This window comes from Heptranchias perlo, chromosome 31, assembly GCF_035084215.1.
Source record: "Heptranchias perlo isolate sHepPer1 chromosome 31, sHepPer1.hap1, whole genome shotgun sequence".
In the NCBI taxonomy this organism is placed as follows: domain Eukaryota; kingdom Metazoa; phylum Chordata; class Chondrichthyes; order Hexanchiformes; family Hexanchidae; genus Heptranchias; species Heptranchias perlo.
The window spans coordinates 17499118-17517896 of NC_090355.1; the positions used below are offsets into that span (position 1 = coordinate 17499118).

The 18779-nt window shown below is 40.6% G+C and overlaps 2 protein-coding genes across 6 annotated transcripts in view; one reads left to right on the forward strand and one right to left on the reverse strand.

Annotated features, from left to right (window-relative positions):
- LOC137300529 (zinc finger protein 672-like) overlaps window positions 1-18779 on the reverse strand; it is a 76417-nt gene that overhangs the window by 44965 nt on the left and 12673 nt on the right. For all 5 annotated transcript variants that reach the window (XR_010958125.1, XM_067969644.1, XM_067969645.1 and 2 more), the window contains exons 2-3: window positions 16313-16688; window positions 15308-15361 (exon numbers count right to left, since the gene is read on the reverse strand). Coding sequence is in view for 4 of the 5 variants with exons in the window: in XM_067969644.1 (XP_067825745.1) it covers window positions 15308-15361; window positions 16313-16553 (295 nt within the window). In the remaining variant the exon portion in view is untranslated. The remainder of the gene's footprint in view (window positions 1-15307; window positions 15362-16312; window positions 16689-18779) is intronic.
- The window catches only part of LOC137300531 (probable G-protein coupled receptor 34), a 101942-nt gene that overhangs the window by 10997 nt on the left and 72166 nt on the right, over window positions 1-18779 (forward strand). The window lies entirely within an intron of this gene.

Sequence of the window (18779 nt, forward strand, 5' to 3'; positions counted from 1 at the left end):
CAAGAAGAAAGCAGAGAGTGAAAGTATTTGTCATCAATCCATCCTATGTAAAATGCTCAACCTCATTTCAATTTTCAAAAAAACTATTGAGGGATTACAGTGCGAACATGAAGCAGAAAGACATGGATTTGCATCCAGCCCATCATATACTGAGTCACTGATCTCAAGCAGCTACCACAGGGAGGTACAAGTGAAGACCAGACACCTCCCCAGAGGGAGAGACAGTCATGAACTGCTCTGCTCTGTTCAGTTTCCGAGTATCGTTAGTGGACTATTGACGGCAGGGGATCTGCCCACCTACCTCATGGGAATGATTGCATGTAGAATGGGGAGGCAAGAACAAAAAAGGCAATTAAAAGAAACAGTGGTCCATAAGCCAAGGATGTGGGTGATGGTGTTTGTGCTTGGGATGCCTCCTTTTCATCATAGAATAGAATCATAGAAGTTTACAACATGGAAACAGGCCCTTCGGCCCAACATGTCCATGTCGCCCAGTTTATACCACTAAGCTAGTCCCAATTGCCTGCACTTGGCCCATATCCCTCTATACCCATCTTACCCATGTAACTGTCCAAATGCTTTTTAAAAGACAAAATTGTACCCGCCTCTACTACTGCCTCTGGCAGCTCGTTCCAGACACTCACCACCCTTTGAGTGAAAAAATTGCCCCTCTGGACCCTTTTGTATCTCTCCCCTCTCACCTTAAATCTATGCCCCCTCGTTATAGACTCCCCTACCTTTGGGAAAAGATTTTGACTATCGACCTTATCTATGCCCCTCATTATTTTATAGACTTCTATAAGATCACCCCTTAACCTCCTACTCTCCAGGGAAAAAAGTCTCAGCCTATCCAACCTCTCCCTATAAGTCAAACCATCAAGTCCCGGTAGCATCCTAGTAAATCTTTTCTGCACTCTTTCTAGTTTAATAATATCCTTTCTATAATAGGGTGACCAGAACTGTACACAGTATTCCAAGTGTGGCCTTACTAATGTCTTGTACAACTTCAACAAGACATCCCAATTCCTGTATTCAATGTTCTGACCAATGAAACCAAGCATGCTGAATGCCTTCTTCACCACCCTATCCACCTGTGACTCCACTTTCAAGGAGCTATGAACCTGTACTCCTAGATCTCTTTGTTCTATAACTCTCCCCAGCGCCCTAACATTAACGGAGTAGGTCCTGGCCCGATTCGATCTACCAAAATGCATCACCTCACATTTATCTAAATTAAACTCCATCTGCCATTCATCGGCCCACTGGCCCAATTTATCAAGATCCCGTTGCAATCCTTGATAACCTTCTTCACTGTCCACAATGCCACCAATCTTGGTGTCATCTGCAAACTTACTAATCATGCCTCCTAAATTCTCATCCAAATCATTAATATAAATAACAAATAACAGCGGACCCAGCACCGATCCCTGAGGCACACCGCTGGTCACAGGCCTCCAGTTTGAAAAACAACCCTCTACAACCACCCTCTGTCTTCTGTCGTCAATCCAATTTTGTATCCAATTGGCTACCTCACCTTGGATCCCGTGAGATTTAACCTTATGTAACAACCTACCATGCGGTACCTTGTCAAAGGCTTTGCTGAAGTCCATGAAGACCACATCTACTGCACAGCCCTCATCTATCTTCTTGGTTACCCCTTCAAAAAACTCAATCAAATTCGTGAGACATGATTTTCCTCTCACAAAACCAGAGGTAAGGTGGGAGGGGGTTTATCAGCAACAAACTTGATGGGGAGTTTGATTGACCTATGTGCTACAACTGGAATGAACATTTAGTAACACTGAGCTGCTTAAATATTGTCTCTTTTTTTAAATTGTTGCGCTACAGAATAACTTAGTTGTGCCAATACTATAGAACTTGTTCATTCAACTCGGTAAGTGTTGAAGGCTGTAGTTTATAAATATTTTGAAGAATGCTGCAAGCAATATTGTTCCACAATTAATGGCACCATCTTGGCAAACAGGTTCCTGTTACTTTGAAAGGAACATTTTAATTTGAACTGTAATTACTGGAATAAATCATACGAACAAGACTGCATTTGTTACACCCTACTCTTTCCTGTTAATGAAGTGTACAATCTCCTTTCAACTCATGGAAGCCTCCCAGCTTTTTTAAATGATGTATTTTAAGTTGCTTGCAACTGGCACATACACACATTACTTTAAAAGAATTACTTACTAAGGATAGGTTCAATTCTTTGTTAATATTAATCCTAAAAACATTTCTGCCCAATCTCGTACATCATATGGCATTGGACAAATATAAAACTCAATCGTTAGGTCTGATTTTAGGGTGTTTTACCGTAGTTGTTATGAGCATTTTTGGTGCCAAGACTTTTTTAAAAATCTGAAATAATTAACTTGCTAATGTATAAACAACTCTTTAATTTATTCTTGAGTTCTTAAATTTAGAAATGTGTTTATTGATGCAGATTTATTATTTAGGAAGCCCTTTTTTTTGTCAAAATGAATTGTGCTCCTCTTTCAAACAGCCTTTCCACCTCACCCAAAATGCACTTCCTCCATTTTTCACAGAGCAAGTGCATATTTGTAGCACACAAATATAGCCCCAGATTTCCTTCCCCTCCCTTTTTTTTACCGCAGTATCCCACAAAGGAGGATGCAGCCAGCTATTTACCATAACCATGATGCAGTTTACTGGCAGTAACCCAGGATGCTGAGGTCAGTTGTAGCACTCCTACCACGACTAAACCTCATCAGGCTATGCTGTTTTCCTTCAACATTCAGACTGTCATTGGGCATCTGTGTACACCCTGAATATTGGACGAAACAGGAGCACCCGGTGTTTGCACCTGCCACACACATGGAAAATCTACTTATCACTGAGAATCTGCACAGATCTGACCTGAAATTGTATTAAAGCACCAATCCCAGATAAATTGGTTCCCCTGATATTATATCACCAATTTAGTGTGACATTTTTACAAACACTGGCATATATTCGGAACAAATTGGTCACACAATACAGAAGTGTAACACCAACCTGAGCCTGATAGCTCAATCCTTCTCCTAATTGTGTTGCATCTTTCTGTTCCATGCATGCATGCTAGCTATCCTTAGTACCCAAGTTTTTTTTTATTATTCATTCATGGGATGTGGGCGTCGCTGGCAAGGCTGGCATTTATTGCCCATCCCTATATTGCCCTTGAGAAGGTGGTGTTGAACCACCTTCTTGAACCGCTGCAGTCCGTGTGGTGAAGGTTCTCCCACAGTGCTGTTAGGAAGGGAGTTCCAGGATTTTGACCCAGCGACGATGAAGGAACGGCGATATATTTCCAAGTCGGGATGGTGTGTGACTTGGAGGGGAACGTGCAGGTGGTGGTGTTCCCATGTACCTGCTGCTCTTGTCCTTCTAGGTGGTAGAGGTCGCGGGTTTGGGAGGTGCTGTCAAAGAAGCCTTGGCGAGTTGCTGCAGTGCATCCTGTAGATGGTACACACTGCAGCCACGGTACGTCGGTGGTGAAGGGAGTGAATGTTTAGGGTGGTGGATGAGGTGCCAATCAAGCGGGCTGCCTTGTCCTGGATGGTGTCAAGCTTCTTGAGTGTTGTTGGAGCTGCACTCATCCAGGCAACTGGTCAGGTCTGAGCTTGGACTGTGGGTGTCAAGTTATCTAACATGGGAAGCAACTTGGCCAAGCACAATCCTGTTGTCACTCAACATCCACACACTTTGCTTTCCAGGAAAGATCACTGGATCGGAAGTGGGAATGCTGGCTCCCAAGTCCTGAGAGGCTGCAGTCAACTGGAGCTCCTTGCTATCTTGGCTGAGATCAGCTATCGCCGCACAAACTAAGGGTTGAAAAGAGGTCCTTCCTGGTCTCTGCGGCTCAATGTGACACCTGGTGGTGCATTTCTCCGTTAAGCCGTCGGGGTCTTTTAAAAAAAAAATATGTATGTTTATACTTCCACTCCTTCAGCTGGTGCAGCTGATGTGTTTCAGTTTAAAAAAAAACAAAGACCAGTGACCTGAAACAAACATTACAGGTCATCACATAAGACAATTTTATATTGTTCCTCAGTTGCTAGCCACTGTAGCACTGATCTCCAGCAGCCAGCAGTCACATCAAGGTAAATCTGGCACAATTTTTTCAACCAGCAGCAATGAAGACCCATCTTTCACAGTCTTTCCAGCAGCAGCAGCAGCAACATATTTCAGTGGGGATTTCATCGTGAACAAACATATTCGTGCTGCTGTCGCATCTTTTCATATTATCATGGCCAGGGAGACCAACCGTGCCATTTAAGAGTACATTTGGGGAGCAAGGCCTTCGGGCCACTCACCCAAAGCCTTCTGGTCAGCAAAGCAGACCTGAATTTCCTGATTTGTGTGTAAATACTTATGATAAACTAATACAAAGAGCTTTGACTAAAAACACAGCATCCGATTTGCATAACGGATACAAAAACATATTAACATTGCAACAGCTCAGTACTCATATTCACAGAAGAGTGAACTTTTGGACAAGTTTGTACAAAAATTAACATGTTGATTTGCATGTGAACAGAAATGTCAAAGGTGCTGATTTGCTAACAATGTAGCTGCAAAAACCAGAGGCCAATGTGCTGGTTATTCTTTTGCAAAAACAAATCAGGATTGACTTTTTTATTCGTTCATGGGCTGTGGGCGTCGCTGGCAAGGCCGGCATTTATTGCCCATCCCTAATTGCCCTTGAGAAGGTGGTGGTGAGCCGCCTTCTTGAACCGCTGCAGTCCGTTGTGGGTACGGTAGCATAGTGGTTATGTTACTGGACTAGTAATCCAGAGGCCTGGACTAATAATTAAAATTCAATTAATTAAATAAAAATCTGGAATTAAAATACTAGTATCAGTAATGGTGGCCATGAAACTACCGGATGTCGTAAAAACCCATCTGGTTCACTAATGTCCTTTAGGGAAGGAAACCTGCCGTCCTTACCCGGTCTAGCTTATATGTGACTCCAGACCCACAGCAATGTGGTTGACTCTTAATTGCCCTCTGAAATGGCCTAGCAAGCCACTCAGTTGTAAAATCTCGCTTAAAAAAAGTCATCAGGATTGACTGGGTCCACTTGTTCTGGAGCGCTCCTTTTCAGTTCAAGTAATAAACTCAAAATATGATGAAAATAATTTAATTCCCTGAGTTATTAACTCCAGCACTTATATGATGGTTGGCTCCATTTGATTCCATGCCAATAATCCCAGAAAGCACTTGTGGGAATTTTCCTGTATTTTCATTTTGCTATAATTGGACAGCTTCCTATTACCTCACCAAATTCACACTCAGACTTCCCTCTAACTGTCTTGGGAAACACTTTCCATCCTCATTTATTGGCAGTAGTGCATGTGACTAAAATGATGTATTTCTGCACATAGTAAAAGTTAGCTATTTTATTTGATAAGTTCTTAGGAAAATACTGAAAACTGTAAAGAATCACTGCTCGACATGGTTTTCAATCAAGTTTATACTGAACAAGGGGATATTTTAATTGTTAGGACAGAAATATTAGTGTTTAATTTGAGCACCATCTGATGTCAGGAATATTAAAATGGGTACAATGTCAGCAGGGGAAAAGCTGACAGGGAAAAAATACTCTGAAATATATGGGCAGGATGGTAAAATAGTTCAAAATAGTACAAGGGCAATTTTTACACATCAAAGTCTATTATGTTCTTTTCTTCCATTTTAATTAAAGCTATAGATTTTTGTGAGATAATTACTTGGGTTCAAAAGCACATCATTGGCTGTAAAGCACTTTGGGACATCCTGAGGACGTGAAAGGTGCTATATAAATGCAAGTTCTTTCCTTCTTTAAATAATTCTTAGACATATATTTACTTGAGCTGCAAAACGGTGTTCACACTGTGACGCTGAAATGAGCTGGTTGATGTAAAGATGCGACACTCTGTAAAATAAATAGTTTTACTTCAAAATGAGTTTCTATTTGAATGAGCTCACAGGTTGGACTGTGCATACGTACATTTTAACAAAGGTTGATTTCTTCAACTGAAGACAAAAACTATCACGTTGCTTCTAATGCACCAGTGCCAATACTTTATGCTCTTGTGCTGAGGTATTCTTCCCAATTGTTGCAGGTACAAATGGGGAGTTTGTAACTGCAACACTGTAGTCTCGATTGCTACAATCTACATTTTTGATCCTACTGTGTGTGAGTAAATTAACATGTATCATGTACTTTTTTTTTGAAAATTGTTTCCTGGGTACACCTTCACAGATGCTCTGTATGCGACCAAAGTCAAGGTACAGCAGGTTGATATGAAACACTTTTGGCATGCATCTACTTGGTATAAGAAATGCTCGATAGCTTTACTGTTGCAGATTTTCTCAGGCTGACAAACGTGTTTCTCATCTGCACTCTTGAAGCACTCTTTTATACCACTCACTCTCTGCACCACCTCCTCTAACAATCTGAAGTGCTATCCTGTGGGGAGGGTGCCTTTGCATGCTGCAAGTCAACCCTCCTTTCGCCGATTTCCCAAAGCAGCAACATCTGCAAAGCGCAAGTTTCTTGCTCCACTGTTTGACAATATTTCTAGGCCTGTATAATTTTACCTGACACAATTACACATCTCCTTCAAGTGGCTGCTGCAACCCTTGCTAAATTCTCAACATATTTACACATCCAGTTGATCTTCCATGGCATAGCACGTCGGGAGCGAAGAGTAAGTGTAGTCTTCAGGTGAAGTAGAGTCAGACAGCGGGAAATAATTGCACCAGAGCATGCAGACGTCATTCAGTCCCCATTTTAAAGTCACAAATTTTGATATCATCGTATCATAGTATGATACAGCATAGAAGGAGGCCATTTGGCCCATTGTGCCTGTGCCAGCTCTTTGGTAGAGCTATCCAATTAGTTCCACTCTCCCAGTCTTTCCCCACAGCTCTGTAAATTTTTTCCCTTCAAGTAAGTATTTATCAAATTCCCTTTTGAAAGTTATTATTGAATCTGCTTCCACCACCCCTTCAGGCAGTGCATTCCAGGTCATAACAACTCGCTGTGTTAAAAAAAATGCTTCCTCATATCTGATTCTTTTGCCAATATACCTTAATTCTGTGTCCTCTGGTTACTGACCCTTCTGCCATTGGAAACAGAGTAAATAAGGAGAAACTATCAGAACCTTTCATGATTTTGAACACCTCCTATCAAATCTCCTCTTAACCTTCTCTGCTCTAAGGAGAACAACCCTAGCTTCTCCAGTCTATCCATGTAAGTGAAGTCCTTCATCCATGGTATCATTCTAGTAAATCTCTTCTGCACCCTCTCTCAGGTCTTGACATCCTTCCTGGCATCGCCCCCATATCTAAAGAGGATTGGAAGATTGTGGCCAGAGTCTCTGCAATTTCTACCCTGACTTCCCTCAGTAACCTAGGTTGCATCCCATCTGGATATATTTCTATTATAAATTCCGGTGTCCACATTCATATGTAAACTTCTCATGATATAATTACACCCTCCCGCAAATGGTGGTGTTGCAGTTTTACAGCTGACTGAATGGTATTGATGCATCCTTAGACTTTAGGCCCACGACACATGCTCAATTTGCACATTCCAAATTGAGTTCAAAAGCATAGGACTGGACAGAAATATCAACTCCAAGCACAGGCTTAATCAAGGCATAAAAGACAATTCAATGGATAATATTGTGAAATATGTAATTTCTTTTGGAGGGGGTTGTTGTTGCAACTTTTATTTTAGACATGAGAAACTTCATTTGCTGACGGGAAAAAAATGGTGGATGAAACAAATTTTCATAAAGTATTTTGAGCAATTTGTGGGAACCTGGTGGCCAGATTGTGCAATCAGAGCGAGTTTACAAAGGCAAAACCCATATTCAATGTGGACACAGGAATTTCTAACTGGGGAAGAAGCTGACAGATTGTGTGCAGATGTAAGATTTTTAATATATATATGAGAACTTTTACATATGTTTATGGCCCTGAGTGTTCACTTATAACTATGGAGGAGGGAATTGAGGTTTGTGTCTAACTGATGCACTGCTACATTTCATTCACTGAAAAGTGACAAGGGAAATAGTTTACAAATTCATTCAAACAGGTTTACTGTAAACACAATTAGAAACATGCTAATTTAACACACTATGCAATTCATACCTCACACTCTTAGTCACATTCAACCTGCCTGCTACTGATTACATTACCAACACCACACCTCACCTGGATGGCTTTGAATTATGTGTCTGTTCAACAGTGACAGGCTACAAAACTTTTCTTTGCACCATTTACACTCATATGGTCTATACTGTTGGTGTACATGTTGTATGCGCTCAACCAGGCCACATCCACTTGTGAAAGTAGTACTCCACACGAAGCAAACATTTCCAGTTAATATATAACAGACAAGAAATTAGAAAGGGGTCAAAGCCCCCCCCCCCACTACAAAGATTACATGTTACATATACACATCTGCACATATACAGATAAAAGCTTCCCATAAATAGAATACATTAAGTGTAAGTAGTTCAGTTTAAGCGTTTTGCATTTTTTGTAACTTGTATGCCCAATAAATTATATGCCATGGGAAAATACTTCCTCTATTAGATTTCTGTCGTGAGATCATAAACTCTCTGAACTCATGTTTACAATTTCTCCACAAATAGCTTTTGTCTTCTCCAAAAATAGAAGTAAACCTGCACAGAATACTTAATGCATTATGTTGTGGTAACTTAATAACATTTTCAAAAGAAATCAGCAGTCTTAAGATTTTCTCAGTCCAATAAAATATTCAATTAATGTCATGGCAATTACGGATATATCGAGATAAATGTGTACTGCTTTAAAAGAAATTATTTTGATAAATAAAAGACACATTACTTTTGCAAAAGTACTATGAAGTGTATAAAAAAGTGACAATTTGATATTTGTGCTTAGAACCAAAAGCGTTCCCCCTTTTCCACCCAGTTTTCATTATGCATATTTTCAGTTCAGTGGAAGAAAGTTTACAAGGATAAGTGTAGACTGAGCAGAGCACAATGCTCCCTGTGCAGCTGGGGCCTGGAGAGGGGAAGGGCTGTCGGTGGAGGGCAGCATGCCAGGGTTAAATAATGGAAATGGGTAAATGTTCGAGAGTTTTTGGCTGATTTCCTTTGGTTATTAGTGATTATTTATACAAAATTTAGCCCCAAGAGTTAATAGTGGCCAGGTAGAGTCCATGATGGGATTGGTTGTATGTGGTCACTGGAAGGGATGGGCTTGATGGCCAAATGCCTGTTTCTCATTCCATGGTATTTTATGTAAAATTCCTCACCAATATTTTTGTTAGTGAAGTGTGTTGGGTGAACAAGCACTCGTGGGAACGCTGCTGGAAATGTTGACGATTCTCAGCATTCCCATTTCCCAAAGGAAACATGAACTTAAAGTCTGCTCAGCTCCATTTTTATGAAACATTTATTGTTTCAGGAGTTGCGAGCAACTCTCCTTACCACCATTTTATGAACTGAAAGGCTCTAAGGGTAATAAACACCCATTAGCCAAAAATCACACTTAATAATTGTCAAAATAAAAAGATACAAAAACATGACTTTATTCAAGTTTTCTGGGGCTTCTGTGATTCACTGCTCACACTTCAAGCAATATGAAAATATCAAACACCTAGCTACAGAATGACAGCTAAAACAGAATGGGGCTAATTTTGACTTTGTACGGATATTGTAAAACACGTGATAGCGAATCGGCAGCCCGTTTTACATCTCTGCTGATTTTTATTTCCATTGACGTCATGGGATACAAATTTGATGCCACTTATAAGAGGGCTTCATTACTAATAACTTTGCAGTGGGCCAGAAATATACTGCAACTAAATGGAAAGCCAATCCAATGTGAGACCACCACGAAGACGTCTCACAGCTTTAGTAATTTGGGTGTCCAATTGGGACCTGACTCCTGAGATTTGCGGCCACTTTGGATTATTGAGCATCTAAAACAGATTGGCACAGATATAAAAGCAGTAGCATAACTGTTTTGAAAACTAATGAGACTTAAGTGGTCTGCTGATGTGCAGTGTATAAATTTGTGTAAGCCCAAGTTGTGGCCATGTCCCTATCAAAAGAATGAACAAATTTTCAATTAAAAAGTACCTTGTCATATCCTGCAGTCACTGTAGACTGTATTTATGTAGACCAATACTGCAGCCAATTTGCGCACAGCAGGATCCCACAATAGCAAATGAAATGAATGTCTTGTATTTCGATGGCTGGGGGATGAATGTTGACCAGGATACCTTGTTCCTCTTCAAATTGCGCCAACGCATCTTTTATGTTCATCTCAGCAGGCAGATGGGGCCACATCCAACAATGCAGCACTCCCTCAGTACTCCACTAAAGTATTAGCCTATATTAAATGCTTACGTCCATAGTGGGGTTTGAACCCACAATCATTTGACTCTGAGGCGATTGAGCCAAGCTGACACTTGCGAGCCCAAGTTCTGGGCTGAATGCCAAAGCTGGGAAATAGAACAGTTTCCACATTTTTTGGATTAGTGGCGAGGATTCAGGCACTCCCATTTCAGGAACAGCACAGGATAAAAGTGCCTACAACAGTGACTACACTTCAAAAGTACTTCATTGGCTGTAAAGTGCTTTGGGACATCCTGTCGTCATGAAAGATGCTACCTAAATGCTTTCTTTCTCTACTTTGCCCCAGCAGCCTGCTTAAAATCAGGTCAACCTCCCCTCCTCACCAGCGTTACATGTCCTTTTTCTACACCCTTTTGGCTCTCTAACTTCCTATTTATTCCCAAATTACAGACAGCTTTCTGCTGTGGGCTGATGGCTCTAGGCATTGGATTGAGCCTCCCAAAAACTGCTTCGCTCAGGGACCCGTACGATCACTGGAAGAAGGAGAATATCATCATTTTATCTAAGCAGAATTTGGTTCCAGTGCCAGAAGTGAAAGAACTAATCTAACATAAATATCTAGCAAATCTCCAACCATGGACAAGTCACATATCTTTACTGTCTTGAAAAATAAACTATATAAGACCTGTCCAGACTTGTGAAATGATCCAGGAGAGCCACGTAGCCAGTATCAATGCTGTATCTATGAAAAGCCAAGTTCACTGTTGCTTTGTTTTCTATATCGTAGAAATAGCGGGGTAGAAATTGGACAGCGCCCAAAGCCGGGCGCAATTCCAGTGGTCCAGCGGTGCACGGTGATGGCCCGCCAAAACGAGCCCCTAGGACCATCCTAAATTGGTCCATGGGCTTCATCATAATTCAGTCAAGCCATAAGCGCCAATTGTGCACCCTTGACGCAGTTCGCTGGTTGGAGCCTAACTAATTTCGGCCAAGACAAGTCCGGGGGAAGAGAAGTGATTGGGAGGGGTGCGAGCGTAGGCTGGCAGTGGCCCACTGTTGTTTTGTGGAGCTAGGTGGACCACTCCTGCTCCTTCAAACTCCACGATAAACTAAATTGATGGCAGTTTTTTGAGCAGCCTCCAGTAGTCCCTTTAAGGATGGCTCAAGACCTGGAAATACTAGTCTGAGCTTGCATGGTGCTATCTCTGACTGGTATAACTGAATTTAGCAATCTGGGTCTCAAATGGGCGCAGGAGCCTCATTTCGATTTTGAAATGAGGTCTGCGCTCAAATTACACGGCCATCAGGGCCACCAAAAAAAAAAGCCCCTAACCAATTTAGTGTGAGCCGAATGCCCATGCAGATCGGGCACAGGTCTCTGCCCTGCTAAACTGGTTATCATTGCGCCCATTTTACACCCGTAAATGAAGCGCAACAATGTTGAATTTGTGCCCCAGCATCTCTCCATTTAGGTGGGCCTTCATCTCCAAATTTATTACTTAACAGTTGCAAAGGTCCAAAAGATAGGTTGCGGTAATGTCTCCTGTAATCAACCAGCAACATCTGGAGTCGATTTTCTGTAGCAGATTTTCTGTCTTTCACTACCCTGTGAGCAATCAGCTGTTTTGAAAGGGTTAGGGAAAGTGCCAGAAAAGTATCTGATCGCAGCACTTTTAATTGCCAATGTATTTTGCATGGGATCCCTTGAATTACATCTTTATTAACCTAGAGATTTCTGATAGTGCTGTTAGCAGAGAAAAGCCTAACTCATTTATATAACTTTCCTCTCTCTGCTATTCGAACCCATTTAAAATAAACAAGTTAACCCTTCTGATGAAACAGCAGTCAGAGGAATGTTATATTCAAATAGGTGTCCAGTAACCCCTTGTATTTGTCTCCCTCTCTCCTGCATGCATACACTATTAAACAAGTTAATCTATGGCAGTGCGCAGACACAGTACAAGCGTTTCCTCCCCAGAATGGCTGCTTCATTTGCCTACATAACAATCAAAATAAAATGACTTGAAATGTTCTGATGTGATGAGGATAATGTAAGTGTATGTATTGCAGCCAGGGTGTTACTATTGCAGAAACTACAAAGTATTCTGCAGTTCTTACTTTTTCACACAGCACTACTCGGTAAACATACAGCTAGATAATTCTTCTAAAGGAGATTTTCTGGTGATCAGAACCACAAGCATTCCTGCATTTGTGTAATGTTAACTTATTTGATGTTTTCTTTAAAGTTTGGTCTGTTGTCTTCTGTTGAATGGCTATGAACCATATCAGGCAGTGTATTTACCTTCTAAGCCATTTTCTCGATGTACTTGTATTTGCGGAAATTTATATATTTTTTGGCTTATTCGTAGCTACGATTTCCACAAGATATTCTTAAAATTCAATTCACATTATCTCTGAGTACCAGCAGTAGAAATTTACAGAATATTCATGTAGTGTCACCTAAATTCATTAATTTCAATTAGGCCTTAAGGGAATTGATGCTTTAAATTGGGAGTTCTGGCTATAATGTTACAGTTCTATTGCTGACAATCCGCCAAATGAAATATGTGTTTAAAAATATTTCAAACTGCCATTTAGAAAAAATAGCTGCCTTCCTCTGTCCCTTTCAGAACCAACACTTAAGAGTGTTGATGCGCTGAAAAATCTCTGACTGTATGTTGCTGCTGCACTTCAGTGCCAACAGAAACTGCAGAGACTCTATGGCCTCAGTCATACTACGTGACCCAGACACGAGGTGCAGGGAGGTAGAACCAACTGTGTTGACAGAATGCAGCCCTTTAAAATTAAGTCGAATAATTTAAACAATATCTTCAATGCCACACATGACTTAAAGGGGTGGATTTTCCCCTGTGCGGACTTCGGGCAGCCAGCTAGCAGAGCGCAGCCACCCGACTGTCCCGGCGGGAGGCCCTGCTCATGTTGATGGCCGGGCCTCATTAGCATTCAGCCAGAAATCGAGCGGCCCAGAGGGGGAGGGGGGTTGCTGTGGTCGGGGCAACAGCCCAGACTGGTTTTGTGGAGCCCGGCCCCACAAAAATACAGTAAAATTTTTATCCGTCGGCTCCTCTTTGGCTAGACCGCCAGTTGATACCAGGCAGAGCGTGCGCTGTGAATAAGTATTAAGACCCCGATTTGCAGGGCCTACCGCCTGACTCAGGCAGTCCCTCCATCCGCCCAGCGGTAGGCCTGAAGGAAGATTGCGGTGGCCAAAGCAACGGCGTGAACGGGGCTGTAAGTCATTCCCCACCGTTTACAGGGTGCTACCTGTTTCCATCGGGAAGGGGGTCGAAAAATCTTCCCCCGAGTCTTTTTTTAAATGATGCTGTAGAGATTCCTTTAATTTTTACTTTGAAGCGTTGTGGCAAAAAAACATTAACTAAGAATAAAATTTTTAAAAAATGATTGTGAGTGGGCAAAACCATGACGGGTGGATTTCAACGCAAGTGTGTGAGGTCATCCATTTTGGATCAAAAAAGGATAAATCAAAGTATTTTTTAAATGGTGAAAAGCTTGGAGCAGTGGAGGTCCAAGGAGATTTAAGAGACCGTGTACATAGATCACTAAAATGTAGTGGTCAGGTACAAAAAAAATCAGAGGCTAATGGAATGTTAGCCTTTATAACTAGTGGTCTACAATATAAAGGGGAGAAAGTTTTTCTACAGCTATACAAAGCCCTGGTTAGGCCACATCTAAAGTACTGTGTACAGTTCTGGGCACCGTACCTTAGAAAGGACATATTGGCCTTGGAATGAGTGCAGTGCTGATTCAGCAGAATGTTACCAGAGCTCCAAGGGTTAAATTATGATGTGGAGATTATGATGTTAAATTATGATGTGGAATTATGAGGAAATTATGATGTTAAATTATGAGGAGAGATTACATAAACTAGGCATGTATTCCCTGGAATATAGAAGGTTGAGGGGTGATTTGATTGGAGTTTTTAGGATTTTGAAAGGAAATGATAGGGTGGATAGAGAGATACTTTATCCACTGGTGCGGGAGTCTAGGACATGGGGACATAACCTTAAAGCCAGAGCCAGGCCATTCAGGAGAGAAGTAAGGAAACACTTCTTCACACAAAGGGTAGCAGAAGTGTGAAACTACTCTCTCCCACAAAAAGCAGTAGATGCTAGCTCAATTAGCAATTTTAAATCTGAGATTGCTAGATTTTTACTAGCCAAGGTTATTAAGGTGGGTAAATGGAGTTAGGATACAGATCAGCCACGACCTCATTGAATGGTGGAACAAGCTCAAAGGGCTGAATGGCATACTCCTGTCCCTGTGTTAAAAATATAATCTGGAAATATTTAAATTTAACACCATGCATTAAAACTTATTTTACAGTCAATTTGTTTTAAAGAAATTCTTAACTTTTTATATAGAAAGAGTTTCACAAGTCTCTTAAGTAATGCCTCTCATCCCATGTATCATCTCACTGAATCTCTTCTGCACGTTCTACTATGAATTTAGTAACGGTCTGTCAAGGTATAATTCTAGCACTTTGATATGAGAGCACATCAACAAAAGCAGCAAAGAATTCCATTTAGGGCAGTGGTCCAAGTCAAATCAAGATTGGATTTGAAATACCTGACACGAGATTAGGGTTGTCCCAAAGCTCACCAGGCCTTCCTGTTTGAAGCTAAAATGTTACCAGGCCTTTAATAATGTCACATGATCTTTTTCATTACTCTTCAAAGTGTGCTTAATCTAGCAAAAGATCCATCATTCCAAGTACTGATTACCAGATATACATGTAGGAACACAGTCACTTACATCAGCTTCATTTTTGCCACACAGATGTTTGTAAGGAGATTGTGTCCATATAATAACAAATAGCCTGGGTTGCTTTCAGTAATGTTACAGATGCTTGTAAAACAATCCTGTGTATCATTATGGTAAATATTGAAAATTACAGCTGTTTAATCATACATTACCTGCACTGATCTCATCCGGAATGTGCGAATCTACTTCACCATCATTTTCTGAACCTTTTGAACACAAATATTGGAAAATTACTGCATGAAACACAAATGCAAAGTACCTTGTTCATCTCAGTGTTGCTGCAGAAATTCCTTTCTGAGATGTAAATTTATTACCATGGTTTAGAATTTCTGTTATTTTTTTAAAGCTGCACCCAATTCTGCTGTAACACTGCACTGGCCAGTGCAACGCAGCCAGCATTTGAACATCGATGTGGAGGAACGAGTTGCATTTTACTAGCCACTCACATTTATGAGATGAGGGGGTGGTATGGCACTTATGAGTGTTAGGGGTTGAGAATCCTCTGTGCATTATTTGTAATGCACTAATTAATAGTTTTGTGTCAAATTTCTGTATGCGTTTAAAATAACTGGTTCAAACTCTGTTAAAATAGTACACCCAGGAATTTGATGTAAATGTGTTAACCAGTGCACTAAAAATAGTGCCCAGAGGAATTTCAAGCCAGAGTGCCAGTCAGGGGCCTCGTCACCTGCTGGCGAGATTTCTCCTGATCACGGCACAGTTGCTATTTTGAAGTGGCACAAAATAGAAAGTGTCCTCCTGTATTGCCAGACTTAGAAAAAAAAATGATGGGACTCTGTACTGGTACATGTGAAGGCAAACAGTGCACTATCAAAAAAGGTATTCCATCAATATGAATAGATACCAGTGGCACTAAATTTCAAGTGTAAATGAAATACGTAACTGGTAAGTGAAAGATTACTATTTCACTGCAGAGTCACCTGGTGACATAAATGATTACTAATGTATCACTAGGGAATTAAGGTTACCTTCCCCAGTGAAATATAAGTAGGCAGTTCACAATTACCCATTGCATCTTCCTGATTTTTCAAAGCCTAGGTCGCAGACAAGTTTTAGCTGCCACACCGTAAAGGATCACACAAAAGAATGTCAAACTGGGTGCTCTAGTATTGGTGCAATTTTTTTTTTTTACGAACCATTTCTATCACTTTGGATCCCATTGTGCTGTAAAGGGCTGTTCTTAGGGTTCCAATCTTTATGGGTCTCCTCTTGAAGAGAATGCAGTTGTCCATCTTCCCCCACCAGAAAAGCAATCTCATTATTTTCAACAGAATCTCCCCCGATGCTGGGAGGAGGATCAGGGCTCCTCGCTCTGCGGTCCTCTCGAGAATTCATTTCTTCAAATACAGCCTCGGCAGCTCCTCGCGATTGGCACATTTACGGTACCACAGTGTGTCACAAAAACAAGCATCAAGTCTTGGCTGTGGAATTTTCTGTACTTTTTTTGTCTGATCTCTTTTGTAATGTCTGCTTTTTGTTTTTCTCAAGGGTAGGATTTGATTTCCACGGCACCTATAAATAAAATAAATCTGCTCATGATTGCAATTTTGAATTAATAGTTCTAATCATGATATTCAATTTAGATACTCCAAACTTACCAGGTCCCACACTAAGAACTAAAGTTTAAAAACAAATATGACGGGTTTGTCAGGTGTTTTAGTCAACAAAAAAAAACTGCAGATGATTCTAGTTGCCACTATCAGGAGTTGTGCTCAAATCTGTGAAATCTGTATGATTTTCAGATGACACCTAGTCGGTATTTCTCTCTAGTATTTTCAATAATAAAAATTCCATTTAGTACAAAGCGGAAGGAGCTTTACTGCAAACACACATTACAACACCTCCACAAAACAACACATTAAGCAGCACTGATTCATGCAACAAGACATTTATACACAGTATCCCAAGAACATTTTGGCATCTTCTTCAATTTTTTGTGTCTGACAGCGGCTGATGTGAGGATAAATGAGGAGACTGATGAGGAAATTTGTTAACTCTGCTGAATCCAAAGAGGAAAAACACGACCACTGTTTTCCACTGGTCTAAACCATCTTTTGAGCATTAAAAAAAACAGATTCGCCCCAAAACATTTAAGTCCCCTTACTGACACCAGGCAGATTTTGAATTTGGACACTGAATGACCAGCAAGACACAAGGGAAAAGAAAGGACACAACAGTGTGGTACTGAGCAGACCTGAGCATACAGTTCTGGAATCTGAACATTTTCACTCCCATTATTCAAACTAAATTGGCAGCAATTCTTTTAAATTCATGTTCAAATCCTAACCAGAATTGATCTTAATTATGCACAGATTAGATAGAACTTCAGAAGATTTAATGTGCTGATATTAAGATGTTTATTCACAAGCATGTTTAAGAAATACAATATCCTTTTATTGCCACTAAATCTCAGAAATGTTGCAAATATGCACCAGAACCACAGAAGTTTACAGCACAGGGGTGCACTCGGCCCATCGTGTCCAAGCTAGAGTAATCCAAAACTAAACCCACTGCCTTGCTGTACCCTGTAACTTGCTCTGCTTTGGATGTTTATCTCCCCCTCCCTTAGAAGATGCAAGGTCTCTGCCTCGACCACTTCCTGGGGCAAAGCATTTACAACCATTCTTTCTAATGGCAAAAAAAACAGCCACAACCACACCCCACCCTCCCAAAAAAAAATCAGCACTGCAGGACATATTTCAAAACGTGAGGGATTGTGAGTCCGAATTCCAGTGAAGACTGAGATTCAAATCTGTAATTATCAACACCACATGGCTGCAGGCCACAGTTGTCGACAACTTTTCTAAATGCATAGCAAGCTGTCACGTGAAATATTTTTGTTCTTGAAAGCTAGTTTTCAGTAATACAGAATTAAACTTTTGAAGACTAACATAGCTTTCTGCATCGATTTAAAATCCAGAAAAACTGTTTTTAAGCTTAAAAAAAAATGTAAATCTTTATCTAACTGGCTTTTACAGCAATAGAAATTTGAAGAAGTTTGTTTTATACAAGCACTGAAGTCTACAACAAAAGGTTTAAAACCTTTTGATGGGCACTCAGTACACAAAGGACATTCCTACCACACTGAAAACTGTCAAACTCAAAGTGAAATTAAGAACTCATTTGTTCTGCTTTCCTGTGGGAAAGTTCTGTTTTCAAAGAAAAAATGGATTTCTCGAGATTTTCTTGATGCCATTTATTGGATAAATCAGAAATTCACAAAAGCAGAAGTGAAACTGAAAGGATTCCAGCTTGCTTAGGTTTTGTTTGTAGAGCTCATTTTTATTTAGTGTTTTGTTCATTTCATTTAGAACATTTTTGACCATGTTGCTGCACAGGAAAAGAATTGAGTTGAGCAGGTGAAAGTAGGCATTATTAGTCAGGAGATGACAATCTGTTCTTGGGCAGATTTTTATTTGGAAGCAAGCGAATTGTACAAATCCAGACGAATGGAACTAAGTTCTGCTCTCTGCTGCGATAATAGTTAATATTTTAGAGAGACTTTAGGGGCAATTTTAACCTAACCCACCAACTGGGGGATTGGGTGCAACGCCTGTTTTACACCCCACTCGATTTTAGTCTCCACTGAAGTCAACAGAGAGT